The following is a 23,610-nucleotide window of genomic DNA, read 5'->3' on the forward strand; positions in this document are numbered from 1 at the left end:
CTCTTAGTAGTTGGCCTAATTCTTGCTCTTGTTTCATATATATGAAATTGCAGAACACACTCATTTGTTTCAAGTTCCAGCCTTCTACTTCTTTGTTCAGGCCTTTTGTTTTTATTCTATTCTGGCCACTGAAAATTAGAAATCATTGATTCTGTCACTCTGTGTCAATAGATACAAACTCTGATAGAGCAGGGTAGAAAAATCTTGACTGCTGTTCTCAGCACACAGATGAAGGAAAGGTGGTTCCTGGGAAATGTATCACTCCTTGCAATACTTGTAGCTCATCAGTCTCTTTCTCCATCAGAAACCTGCAAGCATTTTGTGTTAAAACAAATGACTCAGAGTGTCAACAGAAATATTCTTTATAATGTGCTGGTTGATATTGAGGGACACAGTTGCGAAGCAGAGAGTGAAAAATTACTGAAGTTTTAATGGTTGCTGGCGTTCTGTTCTTGGGCTGCACCACTAGTCTTTTGTCATTGAAGAGTGTTTCCCAAATCTAACTTCTTACAGCAAAGCTTAAGCTATTCTGTTACATCTTCACTGGACATGAGTATTGCTCCAGAAATTTCACTGGAATTGATTATTGGATTCAGTTATACCTTCACTGTGAAGTTTTTCACCATGTGTTGATCTGAATAACCACAGTAAGATTAACATGTGTTTCAATCTAGAAATCTGTAAAGTAAATACCAGGTTAAATGTTCTTCTGTGAAATTAGTAGATGTTGTTTCTGAGTAAGTCAGGGCAAAATTCAGGTAAGACATCATCTTGGTGTCTGCAGACCAGAAGATGATCTGTTTGTTTCTCTGGAATTGTGGTCCGTGATTTCATCTATGCTGAAAATGAGCAGATTTGTCCAAATATTGAGAGGAATAAGCACCTTGATTTCTAGGAGATTACTACTGAGAGTGATTCAGCTGCAAAGTGGGAGTACTTACAAGTGTAAGTACCAAAATCTGTGTAGAGACAGCTAAAAGAGAGCACATCATTGTAAAAGGAATTTGAGAATTCTCTTCAGTTCTAAAAGGTAATGAAATACTGAGCTGCTTGGGGGTTGAGAGACAGGGAACAATTTGAAAGCAAGAGCCATAGAGGTGAGTTTGGAGTAGGAAGGGAAGAATAAACATGGACTTGCAACAAAGAAAACTATAATTAAAGTGTTTCTTGGTACCCTGACAACTGCCTTAGAGTTTGAGAGGAAGCTTTACCTACATAGGTCCAATTTTCCCTTCTTTGGTAACCTGTCCTCTGGCTACATACAAAAAAATAGGACTTCAGCTCAAAACTGGCATGAAGCAGCTGAGAAATAACCTCCTTTCCATCCTGTCCAGCCAGTGTGGATGATCTACAAGCCCAGAGAGCCAAGTTGTAGGCTCTTCAGAATTGTCAGAAAGGGTATTGTTGTTTATTTTTTTTTTTTTTTTCTAGAAATGGAGCCTGTACCTATATTGCTACCCCTAAGGATTCTGTCATGCTGCCTGAACAGCATTCTTGAATAGATCCTCTCTTTATCGTAAGGTGTCAGCTGCAATGAGCTGGGAGAAAAATTGGGAGAATCTGTATGCTTGTTAAGTAAAACAGAACCACCTATCTGTCTGAACCTGAAGGCAGAAAAAAAGAGTAAACACATTCACATAGCTCCACAAACCAGTCAGTGCAACATGCAGGAAAACTGGCTGTTTAAGGAAGAGGAAGGGAATGCTACAAGAATGTTTGTCTTGGAGATTTTAAAACCACAGGAAAAACAGACATATCCAAGCCTGATGGAGCAATGGATTCCCATGAAAGAGAAATTAAATGTCTAGGCCTTTCCTTCACTTTTAAGGCAAATTCTGCCTCTCTTCTGTAAGAGCAAATACTACCAGATAAAAAAAAGGGCTGGTCTTGCAGGCATGTGAGGAGCAAAATTTGGGGAATTCATGTGGGAATGCACAGTCCCTATCTCCATGACATGCAGAGGATGTGGAAACAGGATGTACTTGGAAAAAAAAAGTAGCAAATTTGCTGCTACTTGAGGCTCACCAGCTGCCCACAGCTCTTCGTCCCCATGGAAGTTGTTTCTGATGAAAGTATAAAAATGGAGTATAAAGTTGTAAGACTTTTCTTAAAGATTTTTTAGGTTAAAACATTTGTAAATTAATTACTTGTTAATTCTTAACACTTACACATTTTGTATTATGTTTTTCTTGTAGAGTATGATGCTAATCAATTTTTTGTATTGGTTACAATGCATTATATTTGTTCCTGTGTAAATACCCTAGCAATATTTTCTTTTTAAAATAGAGCTGTGTTAATCAAACCTTCTTTTCCCAGGCCAATATCATCTTCTGTGATGTTTTCCTGTAGAAATCTTTCCTTAATGTCCTTTATCAACTTTATGGATTTTTATTGTGCAAAGCATATTGGAAAAAATGTTTTCAGAGATTTTGGTTTTCTAGTTGAGTAACCAAGAATTCTGCTGCCATGCACAGTTACTGCTTTTGTCTATATCATAGGTCTGGCCTAATTCCACACACACACCCCCACCCCCTTTTCTTTTGATTTTTAGCTGGAAGCAAAATAGCGGTCAGGAAAACCAGACACATGTTAGAAGGGAAGGTGTAACTGCGAGCTTTAGTAGTCATTCATGAAATTGTCAAATGAGAAAGAGGAAGAAATGGCATAACAGCATGTACAACTTAGCTGGGAAGGAAAATAATTGCATTTCTTCTCTCTGCAGCATGTTATGAGTTGAATGTTAATGCTGTCGTCTGTAAATCCTGCCAGTATAAATGCTGCTTTTCATCTTTGCCGAGGGACTGGCAATAGCATGCAAAGCAATATCAGCGCCCATCCTTTTAACAAAAGAGCGCTATGTTGGCAGGCACGCCTCTTATTCCTGGCGTGTTAGTCCTAGCCAGCAGCTTTCAAATATCAGTATTACAACTTATTAGTTTCTTGCAGGTGTAAAAGCTGGTCTCATTACAATTTCTTTTAATAAAACAGCTTAAACTGATGATGAAGACCAACTGGATAGTATACTGTTAAAATTAGGAGAAGAGAGGACGATGAAAAACATAGAACTTGTCTTCTCCTTATCTCACAGCCTGTCATCTTTTTTGGTACCACATGAAAAGGGGAGAAAGAAAGCAAGAGAGAGACAGACTTGGGTTGAGCTCACATCAGATAAACCTTGGGCTTACCTGTTCTTTTTCCCATTTGGAATAATGTTATCTTTAGCTCCAGGTATCTCTTCTTCTCTAATAGTAAAAAGAATACTAGAGGGGATCTCAACAAGTGACACACTGGTCCATTGGTACAGCTTATACATGCAATTGGGCTGCAGGAGAGGGCACTTCTGCTCCATAGATTGAGACAGAGTTGATCATCAAGGAAATAAGAAGCAAGAAACAGCAGCACCTCATGTTAGGTGCAAGAAATCTGATGGGTCTGTTAAACCTGTTGTATAAGGTAGATCTTATGTCTACTGTAGTGCAGGATTTTGGGGTCCGAAGTGTTGTCCAGTAGAAAGGAGTTCTAGTCAATTACAGTCTTATTGTTTTTTCCTTCAAAGATAATTCAAAGATACACTTAGCCAAAAATTATTTTGGTTGTAAAGTCAAGAAAAATACGTAAGCATCCCTGAATTTTTTAATACTAATGGTAGTCTTTTGTGCATATAGGTTGTGAATGCATATACTGCAGGATCTGAGAAACTCAGTTCCTGGTGTTGTGTTTATCATTTTTCATGCTTTCAGAAGGATACCTCTTGAATCTAAGTTTTAAATATGGGAAAAAAAGAGAATAGTAAGATTAACTCAAGAATTGATGAAATGTTGGATTCAGTTGCAATACAAATAGGGGTATTTGCAGTAGTAATGTAGTAGCCTACTAAAATTTGCTCAAGTAGGAAGCAAAGGAGGTAATGCACTACTTGGGGAAGGAAAAACCCAAAGCAACTGTCCTTCATCACAGGTGGTAGCTGCCAATATAGTTAGGGCAACATGCTACTTCCAAACAATATGCTTCTGTTCAGAACAGGCTTGAAAGAGCAAGCAGATTCCTGGCATAATGAATATTGTTTTGTGTACCACATAGCAGCTCTTCACAAGTTTCTCATTCACGTTTACATCTGTCATGGAACCCATCTGCATAGTGTCTTGCCTTGTGTAAAATCTCCACATATTTTCCATTTTGAATTATGTGAAACCAGTTTTCAAATATGAACATAAATTACTACTTCTGTAAGATTTTCTTCATTTTAAATAATCCATAGTGTTTTGCAACATGCTAGGACCAGAATAGTTTAGCTGCAAGAATTAAAGTGAAAATATGTTAATATTTTTTAACATTTATTCTATGACTCTATAAACCATTACATAATTCCTTTTTATTTCAAAGTTTAGATGGAGCTATTCATACCTTTGGAACCTCAGTTGGCAGTGATTGTATGTTGTGCAGCAAGTGGTCATAACTCTTTCTGACACGGATTCTGTTGCTGGAAGGAACTGTAGGCTAGCTTCATTCGTTTGTCCATAAGTTGTTCCAAGTAGCTTTGGATTTGTACCACTGGTAGAATAGGCTTCCAAAATGAGTAAATGTACTACTTCCATTTCGGATGGTCGCTTTCTGTCTTCAAGAACAAAGAATCATTCATTTGGCATTAACAGCAGATAGCAAAATACCCCCTAATGCAAAGTGCTAGTTCTTTTACTTTCTCTAGAATGCTAGAAATCAAAAACTTACTTTAGAGTCTTTTGCTTTAGCCAGAAGTTGTATCAAACCCATTCCTTCACAGGTAGAAGTGGTGAAAGGGATTTTTGCAACTTGTGCTGGCTGCTGCAAAAGCCCAAATTGTAATAATGAGATAGCCATGCTGAGTAAGAATATTCAAAAACTTTTCCTTTTAATTTTCACAAGAAGTCAGTGTCCATGGCAGAAGTGTGGAAAAGCTCTTTTCTGGAGCTATTCTCAGAGTAGTTAATTACCTCAAGGTGAGTTGTCATCTGCCTTTGGCTGGGACATGCAAGCAGGGAAGACACTTTTGCAGTGAAGTCTGAAGTTTCATTTGTAATGTCTGTCATACAACTTTAACTTAGGATTTGGGGAAGGGGAATTCTCCTGTCCAGTGTCAGAAAATGTTGGCATGTTTTGATGCATTTAAGGATGCAAGAAGCACAGAGAGGTGCTTCATAGGAGATGCTGTTCATAAGCCACGGCCTCTGCCTGCTTCTCCCATGAAATAAGGTCTACAAACCTGCATCCTGTTGTGGGGCTGGGCACAGGCTGTGGTACAGGACCTGCAGCCTGTCATCCAGTCCTCTACTGCCTGACAGCTGCCCTCTTGTCATTCAGCTGTATTGGATGCTGCCTGCTGGAACTCAAAACCCCTTATCTGAGCTGCATTGAAATAAGCAGCTATTCTTCCTAGTGAAGCTACCTTTCTCTTTTGACTATAAAACCAACAGGTATCTTGTGTTACTTTGGCCAGTCTCTTTCTGTCCAGCCCAAGAAAATCATTCTTAGGCTCTTCAGCAAGTGACCAGATCGTGACTTCTGGTTTTAACAGTGCCTACTCAAAAGGTAGGTGATGCAGGCTCCTCTGAGCTAACTCCTACCTGTGCTTTGACTTTGAAGTCACCTTGTTTGTCCTTCTGTCTAGTCAGCTCTTCTCTGAGCCTGGTTGAAAGATGGGCAGTGACTGTGTCAGAAGGCAATTCTGATTTTTCTTTTTGTCATACCCACACCAGTGAAATTTTCCCCCTCGTGTGGAATACAGCATAAAATGAGTTGTTCTTGTGTATCTTATAGAAAGAAGGTTATCTTAAAGGATGAGTTTTTTAAATAGAATTTCTAGATAGTTGCTTTTCTCTATGCTTCAGTTTTGACAGCTCTCACTCAACTGCGGATTGAAACTTTCCCAATAAAGACTCACCATTTAGGACCAAAAGTGTCCTCTGATTATTATAAACTACACTGCAGTATGCATGACAAAGTGTTATGTGCAAAACATTCAAGTAGCCTGGTAGCAAATTCTATTTCATAAAGGAAAAAAAGTACAGCAAAGTTTGAGGACAGGGCATCTGTCTTGTGCCAGTTGGTAGGTTTCAGTTTATGCTCAATACAGCCTGATTCAATTGATAAAACCTGGTTAGACCTAGATTTTCATCTTTATTTCTAAAGACTGAAATAATAGAAGTATGTTACAAAAAAAATTCCAATGAAAATATTCCTTCTAAAATTTGTTTTCTCTTCGATGTTATTGAAAATCCTAAAAGATTGTCTGTTTTAAAGGTTGTCTCCTGGTCCAGATGCTGCTTTCATAGAAACCCATTGTGACTGCTTCTTTTTTAAGCTCAGCATGATTAGAATGAAATCCTGTTTATAGCCTGTTCATGGAAAATATTTTCTTAAATAATACGAAGCTCATTTTCCTTTTTCCCCTCCTCTCTAGATATGACCCAGACATTTTGCTAGGTTATGAAGTCCAGATGCATTCCTGGGGTTATCTCTTACAGAGGGCTGCTGCACTAAATGTTGATTTATGCCAGATGATATCTCGTGTGCCAGGTAAGTTATTGTGTAGGGTTTCAGTTTATTTCCAATAGAAACAAGTTGAAATTTATGAATAAATTTAAAAAATAAATACATAGTTATTTCTTCAGATGGACCTCTTTTTTTGTTGTTGCTGTTGTGTTGTTATAGGTGTAATCACACACACACAAATTTGAAATACCAATGAGATTCTGGTTTTCAGTGTTTTCTGAATTTTCAGTTTCCTTGTATATTCTACTTCGGGGTGTGTCCTGTATCCATAAGCTTAGACTCACTTTCAGGAGTCATGTGTGTTAAGTTTTCAGTTCTGGGAGATGCTTCTGCTGCCAAACCTTCTCTTGCTTCTCCTTGGCTTCAGTCCTGTGTTTATGTCATTCAGGGTATATACCATAATCATTATTTGTGGAGTCTCTGGCTGGGATGCGAGGACATAAAGATAGCCCTTAGCAGCACTCATCCTGATCAGCAGCTCTGTAATAAAATCCTTGCTTTCAATAGCCATTCTTGTACTGTGGGCAAATTTTACTGGCCCAAGTGATGATGCTTTCCTCCAGCATTCAGAAAAAGATCTGTTTAGGTTTTTCCCTTGAAAACCTCAGGAAAGTTATCCAGGAGAGTGGTAAGTCTAGTGTCTATACTTAGCCAATCAACAGAAGATATAATTCTGAAGAATGCAGTTAGTGAACAGCTAAATAAATGTGTTGCACCCGATAAGAGTCAAGATGACTTTGTAAAATTAAAAACTGTCTCAAAAATTTGTTGTAGCTCTTAGCAGTCATCAAGACGATGTGGAGACATGATTTTTAAAATTAAAAAAAAAAAAAAAAGAGAAAGCTGTTTCTGTTAGGGCTCTTGCCAAAGATCTGTACTGAAAATAAATAGCCATGAAATAAGAAGCGCTTTCCTGTGATTGTCCTATTAAAAACTTGATCCTGTTACTCTGTAACAGTTGAGAAAGCAGATGAGATGTTTGGAATTATGAGGCAAGGAAAATATAAATCAATGAAAGTAAATGTAAAAATCTGTAGTGTGCTTATACCTCCAATACTGAGGTTCTAGCCTCTTCATAACCTTTCCCCTGTCTAAATGGATATAGGAGAACTGGTAAAGATGAGAAGAATAATCCAAACGTGTCTTGTAATTTACTGAGTTAGGAATCCATAAGAGACAAAACCGTGTAAGGAAGGTAAAATCCTATCAAATTGTGAGCAATTTCAAGGAAATATGGATTGCTTGTTCATGGGCTTTTCCAATGCAAGAACCAGAAATCACCAAATGAAGCCAGCAAATGGCAGCTACAGAATAAGAGTTGATTTTTCAGCCCTGGGTTGTTGAGCTTGTAAGTTCCTTGCCACAAGAAAGTACAAATCCTTAAAATGTATGTTGCTTTAAGAGGAGATAAATTCTTGGAAGAAAAATCCATTGGGAACTATTATATATGTTATAATAATGTCTGGCCCAGGAAGCCACAAGTGGTTAGAAGCTGGGAGAATTCTAGAGAGAATATGACTAGCTGCTTTAGCTGTTCTTGAAGTATCTGCTTTTGGGTACTTGAGCAAACATGATATTGGGCTAGTTGCATCTTTGGGCTTACCCAGCATAGCAATAGTGTCTTTTATGCTGGCATCCTGTTTGCCTGGCCAGGAGAACATAATCATAGAATGTTCTGAGTTGGATGAGCTATGTTCACACACTCCTTCCTTGAGGTTTGACTATCTGTGTACTCTTCTGATGCCTTCAAAATCTTTTGATGCTTTTCATACCTGTGACCTGTTTAGAAAAGGTCTGTGTTGTAGAGACCTCCCAGGGACAAGAAAAGATAAGAACAAATTTACATCTTCAGTTGAAACATGTTGGCAACTGGACCTTACTTAATATATGAAAACAGGAATACACGGCAGATGAATTGGCCATCAAAGGTCATAAGTTTCCTTCTTCAGCACAAAGGTCTCAAATTTGTTCTTCAGGAATAATAACTAATTGCATGAACCTTGTTACTGAATTCCCCTGATGGCTCAAATTGAGATGATGTACTGGTTGCAATAATAATGCCTCTGGGTACAAGCTTCAGAGGTATTGAAGGATGTTCAGAAAAACTTTTGAGCCCTTCCACTTAAAGATTTGCAATGTCTTTGGTAAGAGGAATGGTAAGTGTTACAATCAAAGCTTTCTTAAACCTCTAAAGATTGCAGATGTCTACTGCTCTACTTTAGAAGTATGGTTGAACAATCTTTTCAGTTTGGGGCAGGTAGTTAATGTGCTTCTGCTTTCGTTCTCAAAGGCTGAGTCACAACTCTTGTCTTGCAGGACAGCTGTGTCTGCACTGTATTTGATGCAGAATCAGCACTTATATCTGAAAAGCACTTTCTAGTCCCCATCTTCATGACATAAGCTGTTGTTCAAGTCACTGGAATTGGGATCCACATAAGTTCCTCAAAGAAGGAAGGTTACTTCTCTCAGAACTGTATGGTTCTTATTAGTGATGTCCCTATGTATTTCACAGTTGGGCTTCCTTTCCTACAACTGTGAAGTCCCACACAACATCGGTTCAGTTCTTGTAAAGGAAATCAGGGTTGTGGCCCTTAATGTCTTTGGACATAGAGTTGAAGTGGGTGTGCAGGACATAAGCATGATCTCCACAGCACCGGTAGCTGTACAGATGTTCTTGTGCCAGGTGGTAGATGCACACGCGGAAGTGGAATATGTAACACTTAAAATGTTTCTAAGAACCAGTGTTACTCTAAGGTAAGTAATTATTCTTTTTTGACTGAACTGCAGGAGAAAGAAAAAATGTTGCTGCATGTGGGACTTTTTTGCATCCAGACACGAAAAGAGAAATTGCTATTTTTCTTCCTTAAAAATCTGAAACAATAAGGAGGTTAAAAAGATGGTATGCATTTTCACAAAGTGTATGAAAGGTCTGTTAAATTTTGTCAAGGCTCTGTGATTTATTGATAAGGTCATTAAATGACAAGTAGGTTTTCTTAGCCGTATTTTGATTGACATGATACAGATTTGAAAGATCGGCGTACATAGTCTGTATTATGTTTCACAGCAGTTCTGCAGAATTTCAGGCAATTTTTACTTCTGTCTTCAAGAGTAAATATGCGTCATGGCTGTTTGAGGAACTAATTGCTCTTCATTGCAAAATGTTGTGCAGCCACATGTCTACACTCTGTCCAAAATGTTCTGCTTTTTATTAGTAAGGTCACAGAGATATCTGATGAGTAGTAGCAGAGTAAGCAACAGTTGAAAAAGGGGTATGGATTTATAATTCAGGGAAAATTGCCTCCAAATACCATCTCTTCCATTAAACTAGTAAGAAGGAACAAGACCAGAGGATCAAATAGTAGTGTGTTTTCATATTGAATTTTAAACTGTGTTGTACTTTTTTAAAAATAACAAGGTAAACTCAGGAAAGAGTGCCAAAACTGTAGCCTGAAAAAAAGACAGTTTGAAGAAACCTATAGCAAAAAGACTGTCTTCTCTTGTGTTGTAGTATTTCAAAGCATGGGAAAAAAAAAAAAAAAAAGCAAGGATTGCAAAAGAGGGTATCCTTCCTGTATTGTAGTCACCGCTGTCCTATAAAAACATTTAGAGTGCTACTTCTGCCTCTGCATTTGTTCCTTCCTGTTTCCTTCTGTCTCTGTGCTATCTAGAACTCATGTCTACCTGCTCCCACTGCAGTGGGTTTGCTTTTACTGTATGAAAGGTGCTGAGTTTTCTCTCCCATGACCTGGTTCCAACTATGTAAGATCATTACAATTAAAGCCTCGAGTTATAAACTCTTTGGGGCAGAAATCACCCTGCAGTGCATTAATGTGTGTGTAGTGAGCTCTCAAGTAACATTCAGCTTTGCTTAACCGATATATTCGCTATGGACACCGTTTCAGTGAAGCCAGAGAAAGAGTTAACCTTCAGAGGGACGTGCAAGAGCAGAAAAACCTGGGAGAGTTTTATTTAGAGATTGTGTGGAAGACTGGTAAATAAATAACCTTATGCAATCCATAACAGCCTCTATGAATTCTTATTTTTCTAGAGAGCTCAAATTGGAAGAGACATAACTTGATGTGGTCTTGACTGTCGTATAGCTTGTCTAAATATATTCTCTTTTAATGTCTTTAGATGAAAAGAAAGAGAATAGATTCGCAGCTGAGCTGGATGAATATGGATCAGATACAATGAGTGAAATACATATTGTTGGGCGAATTATCTTAAATATTTGGAGAATGATGAGACATGAGGTAAAGTTTTTAAAAGGTTAACGTATTTGACTTAGTGGGGGTTTTTTGTTACTGTAGACTTGGAAAATTTCATGTAACTTATGTAACTTTTTGTTCTTTCTTTGTACACCTTTATGAATAGAGCAGTCTGCCACCTGTGAGAATGGCTTTTGCATATTGCAAAACCGTAAAATGCTGAAGCCTTTATCTTTCAGTTGTATTTCTTAATGATATTCCTTTGTGCATTCTGAGAACAACTTACCTGTTTTAGCAATTTGTCTAGTGTGCTGCTTTTATTAAATTAAATACTCAAACTTACTTTATGCTGTCAGACTTATTCATTATTTTGCTGTTTATGACCCTACATTTAATACTTAGATGGTTCAGTCTTTACAAATCTTGTTCTGAACAAATTTAGACCTGATCTTTGTGATCTACTTAATTCTGCATATTCTTTTCAGTTGATGAGGATATTCTTTCCTGACTTGTAAATAATTAGGGACTTCTAAGTATAAATATTTACCTCTTAAAGAATACTAACAAAAAGTTAATAAATTTAGTTGTTACAGTTTTTTAAAAGAGATTTCTTTAATTATGAAAGACAGTCATCCAAGTTAACAACATCCTCTGTGTTTTTCTAGGTGAATCTAATGAACTACACTTTTGAAAACGTGGGCTTTCATGTTCTTCATCAACGTTTTCCTTTATTTACTTTTCGAGTTCTCTCTGATTGGTTTGATAATAAGGCAGATGTCTACAGGTAATGATCTACTAATATATATATATGTTTATTTATTTATTTATTTTAAGGCCATGTTCTTAATATGGGATAGGTATAAGCTAAAATCAATACAGGAGGAAATAATCAGTTTAGCTCAGGAACCAGAACAGTCTGTATGCAGCAACATGAGCTTACTCTGCTGTTCTGTTCTGTTGTGTAGCTGAACCCTCAGTATTTCATCTTTGTGTATTTTTCTGTTTAAGTTACACAAAAACAAAACAAATTTTCAGTTACGGTTTCAACGTACCTGAATAGATGTACTATTTTGAAGTTCTGTAAAGTCTTTATTTTCCATATACTATTCTTCACAAGGACTTTTACTGAACTCTCAGGTTTCTGATTTACTTCACAGTGCTTATCACCCAAGCTAGGCTTAAAAATAGCATGTGAGATGTTGAGATGGTAACTGTAGCTGCTTAAAAATAACTTTGTATGGCATGTATTGCACTGGGCTTCACTCTTGGAGTGATTTGGTATTGTGTGATATGAACAATTCATAAAACTCAGTAATACACTGAAAGTCATTCGTGACACACATATAATTTCTGTGAAAGTTAAATACTTTTCAACTAGGTCGAAACTTGGTTTAGTGCTGAAATTTTAAATTTATATTCAATGGAGATATTCTTAATACAGAAGGATGTTTCCACAAAACTGCACTTGGTTAAAAAGCCATGTAAACAAATTAAAAATAACTCTAGATTCTGTTTCAGTAACCTTTAGAGCAGTAAGGAAAACAGGATATAGTATGTCATTGAGATGTGCCTTAACTTGCTTGCCATAACACATTTCTGTGTATATCTTTAGCATATGTAAGTGTGTGCTTATTTGTGCCACATTTTTGAAAAATTCGTATGAAAAATGTCCTAGGGGAAATTGTATTTGCTGGCTTGTAACAAGCTATCATAAAAATACAGTTTTTTTAGTAGAAAGAGCAGCACTCTCCTGATTGCTTATAACAAGGCGTTCACTTTCACAGATGGAAAATGGTTGATCATTATGTTAGCCGGGTCCGTGGGAATCTCCAGTTGTTAGACAGACTGGATTTGATTGACAGAACAAGTGAAATGGCGAGACTTTTTGGCATTCAGTTCTTACATGTGTTAACAAGAGGCTCCCAGGTAAGATTTAGTTTTCCTTATACTTCACAAAAGCAAAATAGCCTTTACAAAATGTTTTAGTTCTTCAGTATCTTTTCAGTCAGTACATGTATTTTCATAAGGTCACAGAAGACTGTTTTGCATAACATGAAATTGAAACATAAAGGGAATTCAGAAGCAGTAATGGTTAGTCCGAGAGATTAAAAATAGCTGTTGAAAATAGGGTGTCCCAAATGTAATCATACCAGTGATTCTCTTCTTCTGACTTTGGGAGCAGTAAGTTTTCTATTTGAGCTGGTATTTTTCATGCTTAGATAAGTCTGAAAATGAACACTTTTAAAAACATTAAGAAATACAATTGAGTGTTTTTTAGAAAGATGAGATTCTGTTCTTCCAGGGCAGACAAAGCTGCATCAAATATGTTCTAAGTGGCATTTCCTGTGAAACAGACCTCTGGGTGAGATTTGATGATAAGCTAGGGAGGGCACTGGCCTTATTAAGTACATGTGTCATGCAAGGTGTATGTGGTTCTGTTAATTTGATACTAGCGTCAGAGGAAAAGGGAGCAGGACAGACTAATACTAGTCTTTCTTTAAGACCCCAGCAGTCTCCAGTAATACCAGAGGCTTTCCTTGCCCAGGTTCTGAGTGACTGAAGAGACTGTTTTCATGGCTTCTCCTGAGCCCTGAGCAGCAGCTGAAATGAGACAACTACTCTCATTCACGTGTCTGCTTTTCTCTTGTCATCTTTCTTCCTACCATCTTTCTGTTTTAATAGATGTTTAGCTGAGCTCACCAGGACTGATTACTTTGCCAACTCCTGTGGACAAAAAGACGACTTACACACTAATGTCCTAAGCAGACCAGCTTTGCCTTAAGCGAAGCAGAAATAGGAGTGTCTGAAGCTGCAGTTCACAGAATCACAGAATGTTAGGGATTTGAATGGACCTCAAAAGATCATCTAGTCCAATCCCCAACCCATTCTTAAAATGTCGCCACCTTTTTCCCTTTGACTTCAGCTGCCTGTGTCATCTCTTGACCCAGTGAAGGTTATTGTCAGTCTTCCTGGTAGTGGCCCTATATTTTGGGGAGGGGTTGGCACTGGCAGCAGAACCGTGGTGGCTTTCAATAGATATTTGCTAGTTTAGCTCCCTGATCTGGCTTACCGTGTTATCAGAAAAGTACTGCTGTCAGAGCAAGGGAAGAGAAATGCTCAGTTAGGGACAGGGAGGGTAGGACTGGCACACTGCCAACCCAGATATGTTTAAACTGTGGTGATTGCAGCCCACAAAGACTGTTCTGCCTGTCATTTTTCTCAAATGGCTGCGAGTGGGAGTGAGCAACAGACACATGCTGCGTTTTCTATCCTGACTGTTCTTTTCTCTTTCCTTCTGTGCATGTATGTTTTGTTTCCATTAAAACTTTATAGATCACAAAAATGGCATTTGCCACAATTCCCAGTCACCTCAAATATTTTTTTCGACTCAAAGGAATCATTACTACTTTTATGCAGGTACTTCTTTTCTCGTTAGTTGAAAAAGATATTAAAATGGAATAGTACTAACACATTCCAGATATTTTAAATTATTTTTTTTTCATATTTTTTAATCTCTTATTAAGTTTTACAAGACCTGTTTTAAAGGTGACGTTTTTCTTTTGTTAATCTGTTGAGTATTCCATAGTAGACTAAACAGAGGAGATGGTCATAGGCATAAGGAGTGTGAGTCCGATGACTGAAGAACTTGCTGAAAACTAATTAAAAAACCAACCTACCTAGCTGTTGGCAGACTCAGTCAGACACAAATTAGTGCTCAATTAGTGCAAGAGAGCAGCAACTTATGCTGTTGCAAAACTTTCACACCCTAACCTGTTTGTAAGGTGGCGGGGTCTTGTTAAAGCTGATTCTGTACATTCTTTTATAACATCAAAGTTAAAGAAATTACACCTAACCCATTCAGTGCAATGATTGAATATTCAGTGCGTCAGGCAGAGGGCTTTTGAATAGTGATTTAGTTACTTACAAAGCACAGTATTTTAGGATTATGTAGGATTGTTCTTTTGATATTTGGGAATTTTCAGTCCTTTGCCACCCATGTATGTAATTTTCAGCTATTCTGTGGTTTTTTTACCGTGAATGGACACAGTGAATACCTGGTTATTAGTGCTTTTAAAGCATTGAATAATACATAAATAAATAGGGCTGTTTTTTTCTCATGTTGCTGCCTCCTCATATGACATTTTGTGAGGTACTGAACAAGGTGGAAGTTCTTAAACGTGTTATTATTTTATGCTTCTGTACTACTTGTGGTGTCATCAGGAAGAAAGCTTCATACCCAGTGCAAAGCAGCAGACTTGTGAAATGGGCTGATTTAGTTTCTTCCCTTGGTTCTCTTGCTGCCAAGTACATTCTGGTTACTTCTCACAGTCAAAAGCTTGGAGGCACAATTATCAACTTACACAATTCACATGTCATTGCTTTGTTTTCCCAAATGTTGAAATCAAACTACTGTGCAGATTCCAATGGACAATGGTCATCAACTGCGTGTTATACTTTGTTTTCTTCAATGTTCTGCAAGTCTAACAAAAATACAGTTTAGCAAATGCTTGTTCACTGACTGTAGCATGGCCATAGATGTATGTTGTTGCAGCCTTTTGGATATATATTTTTTTAACCTGAGCTGGATGTTTATTTTTTCCAAAGCTAAAAATTAGAAGTATTTGATTTTTGGTGATTAGGGCTAAATGATGAGGAGACACATGGGAAAGTGTGACAGAAAATATACAGTAAAAGTAAGAGTATAACTATTTATTTTGGAAAACTAGTTGTCCCTACTTTAAATTCGGGAAACATAAGTGCATATTCACATAGTTTTAGTGCACTCGTACTTATTCTGCATTTTTGAAATGATAATGATTATATCCAAACTGTTTTGCAGTATCGTGTAGAGTCTATGATGCTGCGTATTGCAAAGCCAATGAATTATATTGCTGTGACACCCAGTGTTCAGCAGCGAGCTCAGATGAAAGCCCTACAATGTGTTCCCTTAATAATGGAGCCAGAATCCCGCTTCTACAGCAATGCTGTTCTTGTCTTGGATTTCCAGTCATTATATCCTTCCATTGTGATAGCATACAACTACTGTTATTCAACCTGCCTGGGACATGTTGAAAACTTAGGAAAGTAAGTTGTTATTCTTTTCTCTCTGACTTAGATTCCATAGCGACTTGGGCATCTTTTCTAAAGTACTGATAAGCCTTGGTTGTCATTGGAAACAATGGGCATGTGGGAATAGTACCGTGTTCTGGTACACAGCAGAGATGATAAAGATCTACCATGTGGGTGTGTACATGTGTGTATACACACACAGACACATAAACATACACACATCAATATGTAATTTTAATTAAGTAAAGAATTGGAATCAGTTCTGTTTAAAAAAACAAACAAAACCACAAAAAACCACGCTTCATATGTGCCTGTTCTATTATTGTGGTGATGCTAGTTTTTAATATTTCTTTAGAATAAGTTAAACTGGACTAGTATTATTCCACTGTATGTTAATAAATTGTTGTTGTATTCTTTTAACAGTTGTCATTCCCTCTGGTCTTAACTATTCAAAATTAAAAGATACAAGCTATTCTGTGTAGCATCTCTTATTGAGTTTATCAGTGATTCTGTTAATTAGCAAAAAAAATCTCATTGCTCATTTTAATTACCTCTGTAAAACAATATTTGGAAGAACAGGAGGATGCATGCGATGATTGCTAGGTGTCACCATCAGATTTTCAAGTTTCTGAATTGAAATTCTGAATTTGTAGGAAGAAAATGTATGCAATGTGTTACTTGGTAAACATGCATGGTTTCCATAGAGGATTACAGTATGAGTGCATGCTTCCACTACCTCAGTATTGGAAACAATGCCTTAACGCAGAACAGAATTGATAAATTATGTATGTGTTGGAAATTAGCTATTTTCTGCTTTATTCCTAGAGCATTTTGCATGTAGCTAAGAAATTTTAAATGATAGTATGTTTGTTTATACCTGAGATTATAATTATGATTCTGTCCTTTCTGGTATTGTCAATATTTTAATGTGAGTTGATGCTTTTGCCTGATTGGGCTGTAAATAAATGAATTGTCTTAATATTTAATTTTTCTCTTTATTAGATATGATGCATTCAAATTTGGCTGTACATCTCTCAGAGTACCTCCTGACTTACTTTATCAGATTAGGCACGATATCACAGTGTCACCCAGTGGAGTAGCTTTTGTCAAGGTAATGATATTAGTGCTCTGTGACGGGCATTTTTCACTTCCTGTTGGCTGAGTAGCTTAAGATCAAATTGATACTGTAGCTTATATTTTGCTGCGTTAAGAGCAGACAGAAGCGGGGAGGTGCAGTCTCTCATTTCCCAATGTTTTTTTTATATTTGTCAGAGTGCTGAACTTCTGGCAGTTCAGGAAATAAAATGTCGTCTTTACGCTTTCATTTATAGTGAAGGCTTATTTGATCTATAATTAAACTGTATTTTACTTGTGCAGTTTGGAGATCAAACAGTAATTATCTGTGTGTAATTCTTCATTCTTCTCCTGCCTGTATAGCAGAATGCTTTCCTAGAAAAAGAGTCATGGTTTGGGAGATAGAAAGCAAGCTGGGGATTTTAATTGTTCTCATTTTAACTTATTTGTACTGCTGGCTGATTTTAATGAATTAATAAATACGGGCTGGAGCTCTTACAAATAATTAACGAATCACTAGCAGAAGTATACATTAATATACATTAAATATAATGTAAAACAAAAGCTTTAAGTAAAGAATATTTCCAGAATTTTTAAAATATAATATTCCTTTAGCATTTTCCATTTTGAGAATTAACAGTTAAATGTTGAAGTCTCATTTTCGTTATTAAGGTTATCTAAACATTGCATTAGCAGGGCTGATGAAAACAAAGAACAAAAAGCTATTTATCCTGCCCACAAGAGCTTTGCCTGTAGTCTTAGGTTGCTTGTAATATTTGTGGAAAGAGCCAAACCGTTGGTGCCTAGGGCATCTTGCAAGTTACTTTGTCATCTTAACAGTGATTATCTAACAGTTCTGGGTTTTGCTTTTACTCCTAACCGTTTAGATTGGGCTTTTTAACATAATTTTTTCTTTGTTCCCTTTATGGCAGCCTTCAGTAAGAAAGGGTGTGCTGCCAAGAATGCTAGAAGAAATCTTGAAGACTAGGATAATGGTGAAACAGTCAATGAAGGCTTATAAGCATGACAAGGCTATAACTCGAATGCTTGAAGCTCGTCAGTTGGGTCTTAAATATATAGCTAATTTTACATTTGGTTATACTGCTGCTAATTTTTCTGGAAGAATGCCATGCAGTGAGGTAAGGGTTGCAGAAAAACTGCGGAAAAGACACTATTAATAAAGTATAGTCAGATAACACAGTATTATTATTTGAAACATATTTAATCTAAATACGTTCATAAAAGCTGTTTTTATTTGTAGTACTGAAAATCAGCAACTTGAGATTTGTGATCCTTTTTAATTTAAAAAAAAAAAAAGGTTGGTTTTTTTCTTCCCATAAAAGAGCATTTGGAGTTGGCATTTCTGTAGAACTCTCTCCAGAGATAGATTGGATTACAGTTCTAATAGTAGAAATAAAATGAAACATTGTGGCTGTTTCATAGTTTTCCTAAAAGGAGGAATCGGAAGAATCCAAAAAGTAGGGAAATGAATCCTAAGTGATTTTGTCTTGCTCCTTACGTTTTTAATATGCCTAAAGAAATTTAAACAAAGTTTTCCTTTATTTTAATTCTTAATAATTTTTGATCACTCTTCCTTTAATTCTTGATGTTTTGGGGTAATGTTAGCAACCTTTTAATTTATTATACGCATTTGAACCATGAAATGAGATATATGGGCTCAATATAGTAATTTTCATAAACAGATCAAGCAAGGTTTACTAAGAGCTAGTATTTGGGTTGGCAGTAGAATAACGATTTTCAATTTATCTTTTAACTTTGCAGGTTGGGGACAGCATTGTCCACAAAGCCAGAGAAACATTGGAACGTGCTATAAAACTCGTAAACGATACCAAAAAATGGGGTGCTCACGTTGTGTATGGTGATACTGACAGGTAATTAATGGTCTGCTTCTTGCAGTGTTTTAAAATCATAGTAGTTCTTCATAGATCTATTTTGTCTCAACAAGGGGAATTTATGATACTGAAAAGAGTATGCGGGCCCTCTTTGGGATGTAGCTTACTATCTTGCAAAATATGCAAAGTAAATAATCAGGAACTACTTTTAACAGATTTGCACTTATGTCCTGTGTCTGATTTCTTGTAGCATGTTTGTACTCTTGAAAGGAGCCACGAAGGAGCAGTCTTTTAAGATTGGTCAAGAAATTGCTGAAGCTGTAACAGCAACAAACCCCAAACCTGTTAAATTGAAGTTTGAAAAGGTAAAAGGAAAATATTTTGCTTCAAGTGTGTTGGATGAAAACATTGTTATCGTGAAAAAGTGAAAAGATTTTTCTGGTCATGAACGTAGCATAAGGATATACAACGGTTGAACAGTTGTGTGCTGTACTGTTCCTGTTGCAAGCTCCTTAATGCCTCGGAGGCCTTGTCAGAGGAGCACCGCAGCATGAACAAAAGGAAATATTCCTCCTATCACATCAGGATGCCTGCTGGCCTGTTGCACTGGCAGCACCAGGCAGTTTGAAATTCCTGTCTCATCCATTTTTTTGGAAATGTCTCCCTCAGTTTTGTATTATGTACATATAATCAAACCACTGTGCAACTTGGTGAAGAAAATGTACACCATCCCTTAAAGTGATTCCAGTGCATTAATTACAAGCATGATATTTATTCTTCAGCCAGCCTTAGCACACTTCATGATATGTCCATGTGATACATGTACATATGAAAAGAAAAATCATAAATGTCCACTCAGTAGACTTTTGGAAGGAGTACTAATGACAATAGGCTTCTTATAGAAAAGCAAGGCAATGTGATACTAATTTTGGTGGAAGCTTATCCTTTGAAAGTCATTAGCAGTCAATTCAGGTGCTCTAGATACTCTCTGAGTACATACCTGACTCAACAGATTAAATCCAAATTTATAAGCAAATTGCCACTTTTCACAGAAAATACAGTAGAAAAATATTAACAAGAAAAGTCAGGGTACCTGTGGAAGGCACAGCAACTTTCCCTTGTTGAGTAATATACAGGAACCCTTCCCACTTTGAGGCAATTCTGTGTCATTAAGCTGAAGAAGTAATTAGCCAGAAAAAAATAGTAGGTGCAAGGATATCCTTGAGGAGATGTCCAAGTGCCCTTATTCACCTATGGGTCAAAATATTGACTACCCTCCTAGGGGAGCTTCTTTGCACAGGAAGAGGAAAATGCCTCGAAGCCAGAGCATCTGCTCAAGAAGCGGGATGCTGATATGCAGGAGCTTCTTCAACCTGAGGCAACCTCAACTTGCTGCTCTCTCTTCTGCGAGAGCCAGGAAGATGTGGTGTTATTCTAGTAATATTCGGAAGAGCTTGTTCCCCATTCCTTTAAAAGTGGTCAAGGAATACTGACACAATCAAGAATGAAATAAGAGGGTGGAGAAAACAAAGGAGACCATGACCCTAAAAATCCATTCACAAGTAAACTGTTCTCCAAGCACAGGCATTTAAAAAGCATGTTTTCCCCAAATCAAGGTACTAACTGATTTTAGGCACCTCATAATTAGATGACGTTTGAAAATAGGAAGTTCAAAGCTGCTGCTTTTGCTGGGAACGTTTTCTTCTCTGTTGTTTAGAATGAAGTTGTTGTCTCTTTAAGAAAGAAATAATACATTGACAATGCTGACAGATGCAATTCAGAAAAGTGTACTCAAATTATACTGCTTGTTACTTTTCATCTGAGCTTCAGGCTGCTTAGGCTTTACTGGTAGATGAAATACAAAATTATTTAAGAATGGAACACCAATGAATTCCAACTTCCTCAGCCATCCTTTAACAGTCTTTGATCTAGTTAATTTGCTTTAATGATTTCAAATAAAAAGCAAAGTATTCCTTAGGAAACCCTCTATTTTGAGAGTGACCTTATTTTTGCAACACATGCCAGATTGGGCTGTCTTTTTCTAAACATTCCAGGTCTACTTGCCATGTGTCCTGCAAACTAAAAAGAGGTACGTGGGTTACATGTATGAAACACTGGACCAGAAGGACCCAGTATTTGATGCTAAAGGCATAGAGACAGTCCGAAGGGACTCCTGTCCTGCTGTTTCCAAGGTAAAATACTCATGCGTTTCTTCCTGAACTTACAGTGCTCTGTTACTTTACTGTATATTTGTCCTTTCTCAGAGTTTCTAGTCATTGTGAGTTGTCTGAGCATCTGTTTTTCTGGTATGAACCATTTGAAAGATAAATTGAAGATCTTGCACAGCATTTCAAGGCCTTGCATTTTTCCATCTTAACTACTGTTTTTCAGCCCCTAAAAGTCCCATAAAAAGCCCTCAGTCCCATGTAAGTTCTCTAGAAGACTGTTCTTGATCCAGCTCATTTTAACGGGAACTAAGTATTACTCCAAGACGAGTGAAGCACACTGATGTGTCCTCTGAGTAGCTTACATACATGAATCTAGTTTAGCTAAGAATTCATTGAAAATAAACTTCCTTGCTGGTTTAAGCTGTGTGTCAGGGAGTTAAAAGAAGAGGCTCTTGTTCTTAATTAAGTGAAAACAAATTTATGCCAGTAAGAAAGGTAACTACTTTTAGGAGGATTTGCTGAGGTGGTTCAGAAAGTCATGGCAAAATATTTTAGATGACAGGAAAAAAACATCTTCTCTCATACTCTGGAAAGCCTCTGTAATTGTTGAAATGGTCTTAGTGCCAGAGTATGGATGTCATGAAAGATGTGTCAAACTGGGGAAGAAGTTGTCCAGTAATCTGCTTATTAATGTCTTTGAGTGGAAAAAATGGGACCTGTCATCATATTAACATTCTAGTTCATAACCGATACTTTTTTCTAAGCAGTGTATTAATATTTCCATATAATTTACTGAATTATTTGGAATTAATTTTTTTTTTTTAGTTAAACATACATGTTTTTCTTACCTTTCTCCTTTGATTGTAAAGATACTTGAGTGTTCTATCAAGCTGCTATTTGAGACACGGGACATAAGTCAGATCAAACAGTACGTTCAGAATCAATGCATGAAGTTACTAGAAGGAAAAGCCAGCATGCAAGACTTCATCTTTGCAAAAGAGTACAGGGGGAGCTCAGCTTACAGACCTGGATCCTGTGTACCAGCCCTGGAAATCACCAGGTAATGAGAGATTAAGAAGTGTTAATCATAGATATTTTTTCTCTTGACCTGTGTACTGCCAAGTTATGGGTACTAGTGAGATGTTTCCTTCAGATATTGTTGCAGCAGTTGACTCTGGCTTTCTTCCATATGTGAAGAGAGGTCAAGGATCAGGTAGTCCTAGAAAGCAGTTTTGTAGTCCTGGTCAAGAGTAACGTCTCATGTCAGGACGCTGTAATGCTGCATTCAACACTGTTACTTGTACTTTGGGTTTTTTACAAGGGCTTGACTCTCCAAGGTTGCCCATCGATCACAGATATTAAATATGTTAAAAATTGTTATCGTGATATCTCTCAGTGCTGTGAAATACATTACCAGGCATAATTTGTAGGTTTTTCACCTTAAAGTTAATATTTCATCTTGTTAATATTGTTCATTAGTAATAGATAATGTGAGCTGGCACATTTTGCCACCTTGCTTAATATAAAAGGTCTTCAAATAAAGCTGTGCTTTTCAGGTAAAATAAAATTCAAGTCCTGGATTGATACCTGCTTCAAAGTGAATTGTCCTTTGTTTTGTGGGTACTTAAGCTCTTTTTAGTACCCTGGTTGCTCTTAATTAAGATACTTCTTTAAAGAAGGGATAGCTGGAAAGCAACCTGCATTGAAATCCAAGTGACGTGAAACAGAACGTGTATATTTAGGGCTCATGTTCTAAAATTCGGGTCTTGATCATGAGACAAATTAAAAATGAAACAACTTGGTACTGTGCCTCATAATACTCACTAACTTCAGTTGTCTGGAGAGCTACTAACATAATCAGATGGGGAAGTTTACCAGCAAATGAAATAACTAGGAATTTATAAAATCTGTTTGAAACAGGAGAATGTTTGCCTATGACCGTCGCTCTGAACCACGAGTGGGGGAGCGAGTGCCCTACGTCATTGTATATGGCATGCCCGGGCTGCCCCTGATACAGCTGGTGAGGCGGCCCATGGAAGTCCTGCAGGATCCCAACCTGAGACTGAATGCGACCTACTATATCACCAAACAGATCCTGCCCCCGCTGGCCAGGGTCTTCTCCCTGATCGGCATAGACGTCTTCAGCTGGTACCATGAGTTGCCACGGGTAAGTGTTTGAAAACAAAATACACACACAGTGTGTCTACTCAGTGTTTGGTTTTATCATGACTTTTAGTAGAATGAGGCAACAGCAAAGGTTATTTTGATGCCCAAACATGCAGACCTGATTCTTAGATCTTCTGCATGAGTTGTGTTTTTTTCACTTAGTAAATCAATTTTTTTCTGCCAGGTGTTCTGTGCATCTATCATCTTCTATTTTCTGACGCCTTCCTTAGCTTAAAAGAATATTTTGCCATAACTGTATATTTTTAGCAGTATTTGTATATGCATCTATTTGGCATTCTACCTTTTAAATCTCTCTATAGTAGATGCTGGAACTCCTGTTTTTCCAAGAGGTTCTGAAGGTCTTTCCTCTTTACAGAAAATCTGGTAATGCCCCAGCAGCAGGAACATTTTTTTTAAAAATCTGTATCACCGGAAATTTTAAACCCTTTATATCCAAAACTGAGTTTCCTAAAAGTTACAGAAGTCATTGAGGTGCAGGAAGAGAAGTGTTAAATAGCTGGATTTTAGTTTATGATTCCCCTG

General features: G+C 37.2%; 1 protein-coding gene across 1 annotated transcript in view; it reads left to right on the forward strand.

Annotated features, from left to right (window-relative positions):
• REV3L (REV3 like, DNA directed polymerase zeta catalytic subunit) overlaps positions 1 to 23,610 on the forward strand; it is a 118,472-nt gene that overhangs the window by 91,094 nt on the left and 3,768 nt on the right. The window contains exons 19-30 of the mRNA XM_082047715.1: positions 6,437 to 6,552; positions 10,663 to 10,781; positions 11,402 to 11,520; positions 12,521 to 12,662; positions 15,577 to 15,821; positions 16,809 to 16,917; positions 17,813 to 18,019; positions 18,663 to 18,772; positions 18,984 to 19,098; positions 20,788 to 20,925; positions 21,771 to 21,961; positions 22,822 to 23,068. Coding sequence (XP_081903841.1) covers positions 6,437 to 6,552; positions 10,663 to 10,781; positions 11,402 to 11,520; positions 12,521 to 12,662; positions 15,577 to 15,821; positions 16,809 to 16,917; positions 17,813 to 18,019; positions 18,663 to 18,772; positions 18,984 to 19,098; positions 20,788 to 20,925; positions 21,771 to 21,961; positions 22,822 to 23,068 — 1,858 coding nt within the window. The remainder of the gene's footprint in view (positions 1 to 6,436; positions 6,553 to 10,662; positions 10,782 to 11,401; positions 11,521 to 12,520; positions 12,663 to 15,576; positions 15,822 to 16,808; positions 16,918 to 17,812; positions 18,020 to 18,662; positions 18,773 to 18,983; positions 19,099 to 20,787; positions 20,926 to 21,770; positions 21,962 to 22,821; positions 23,069 to 23,610) is intronic.

This window comes from Streptopelia decaocto, assembly GCF_964273445.1.
Source record: "Streptopelia decaocto genome assembly, chromosome: 3".
NCBI classification, from domain to species: domain Eukaryota; kingdom Metazoa; phylum Chordata; class Aves; order Columbiformes; family Columbidae; genus Streptopelia; species Streptopelia decaocto.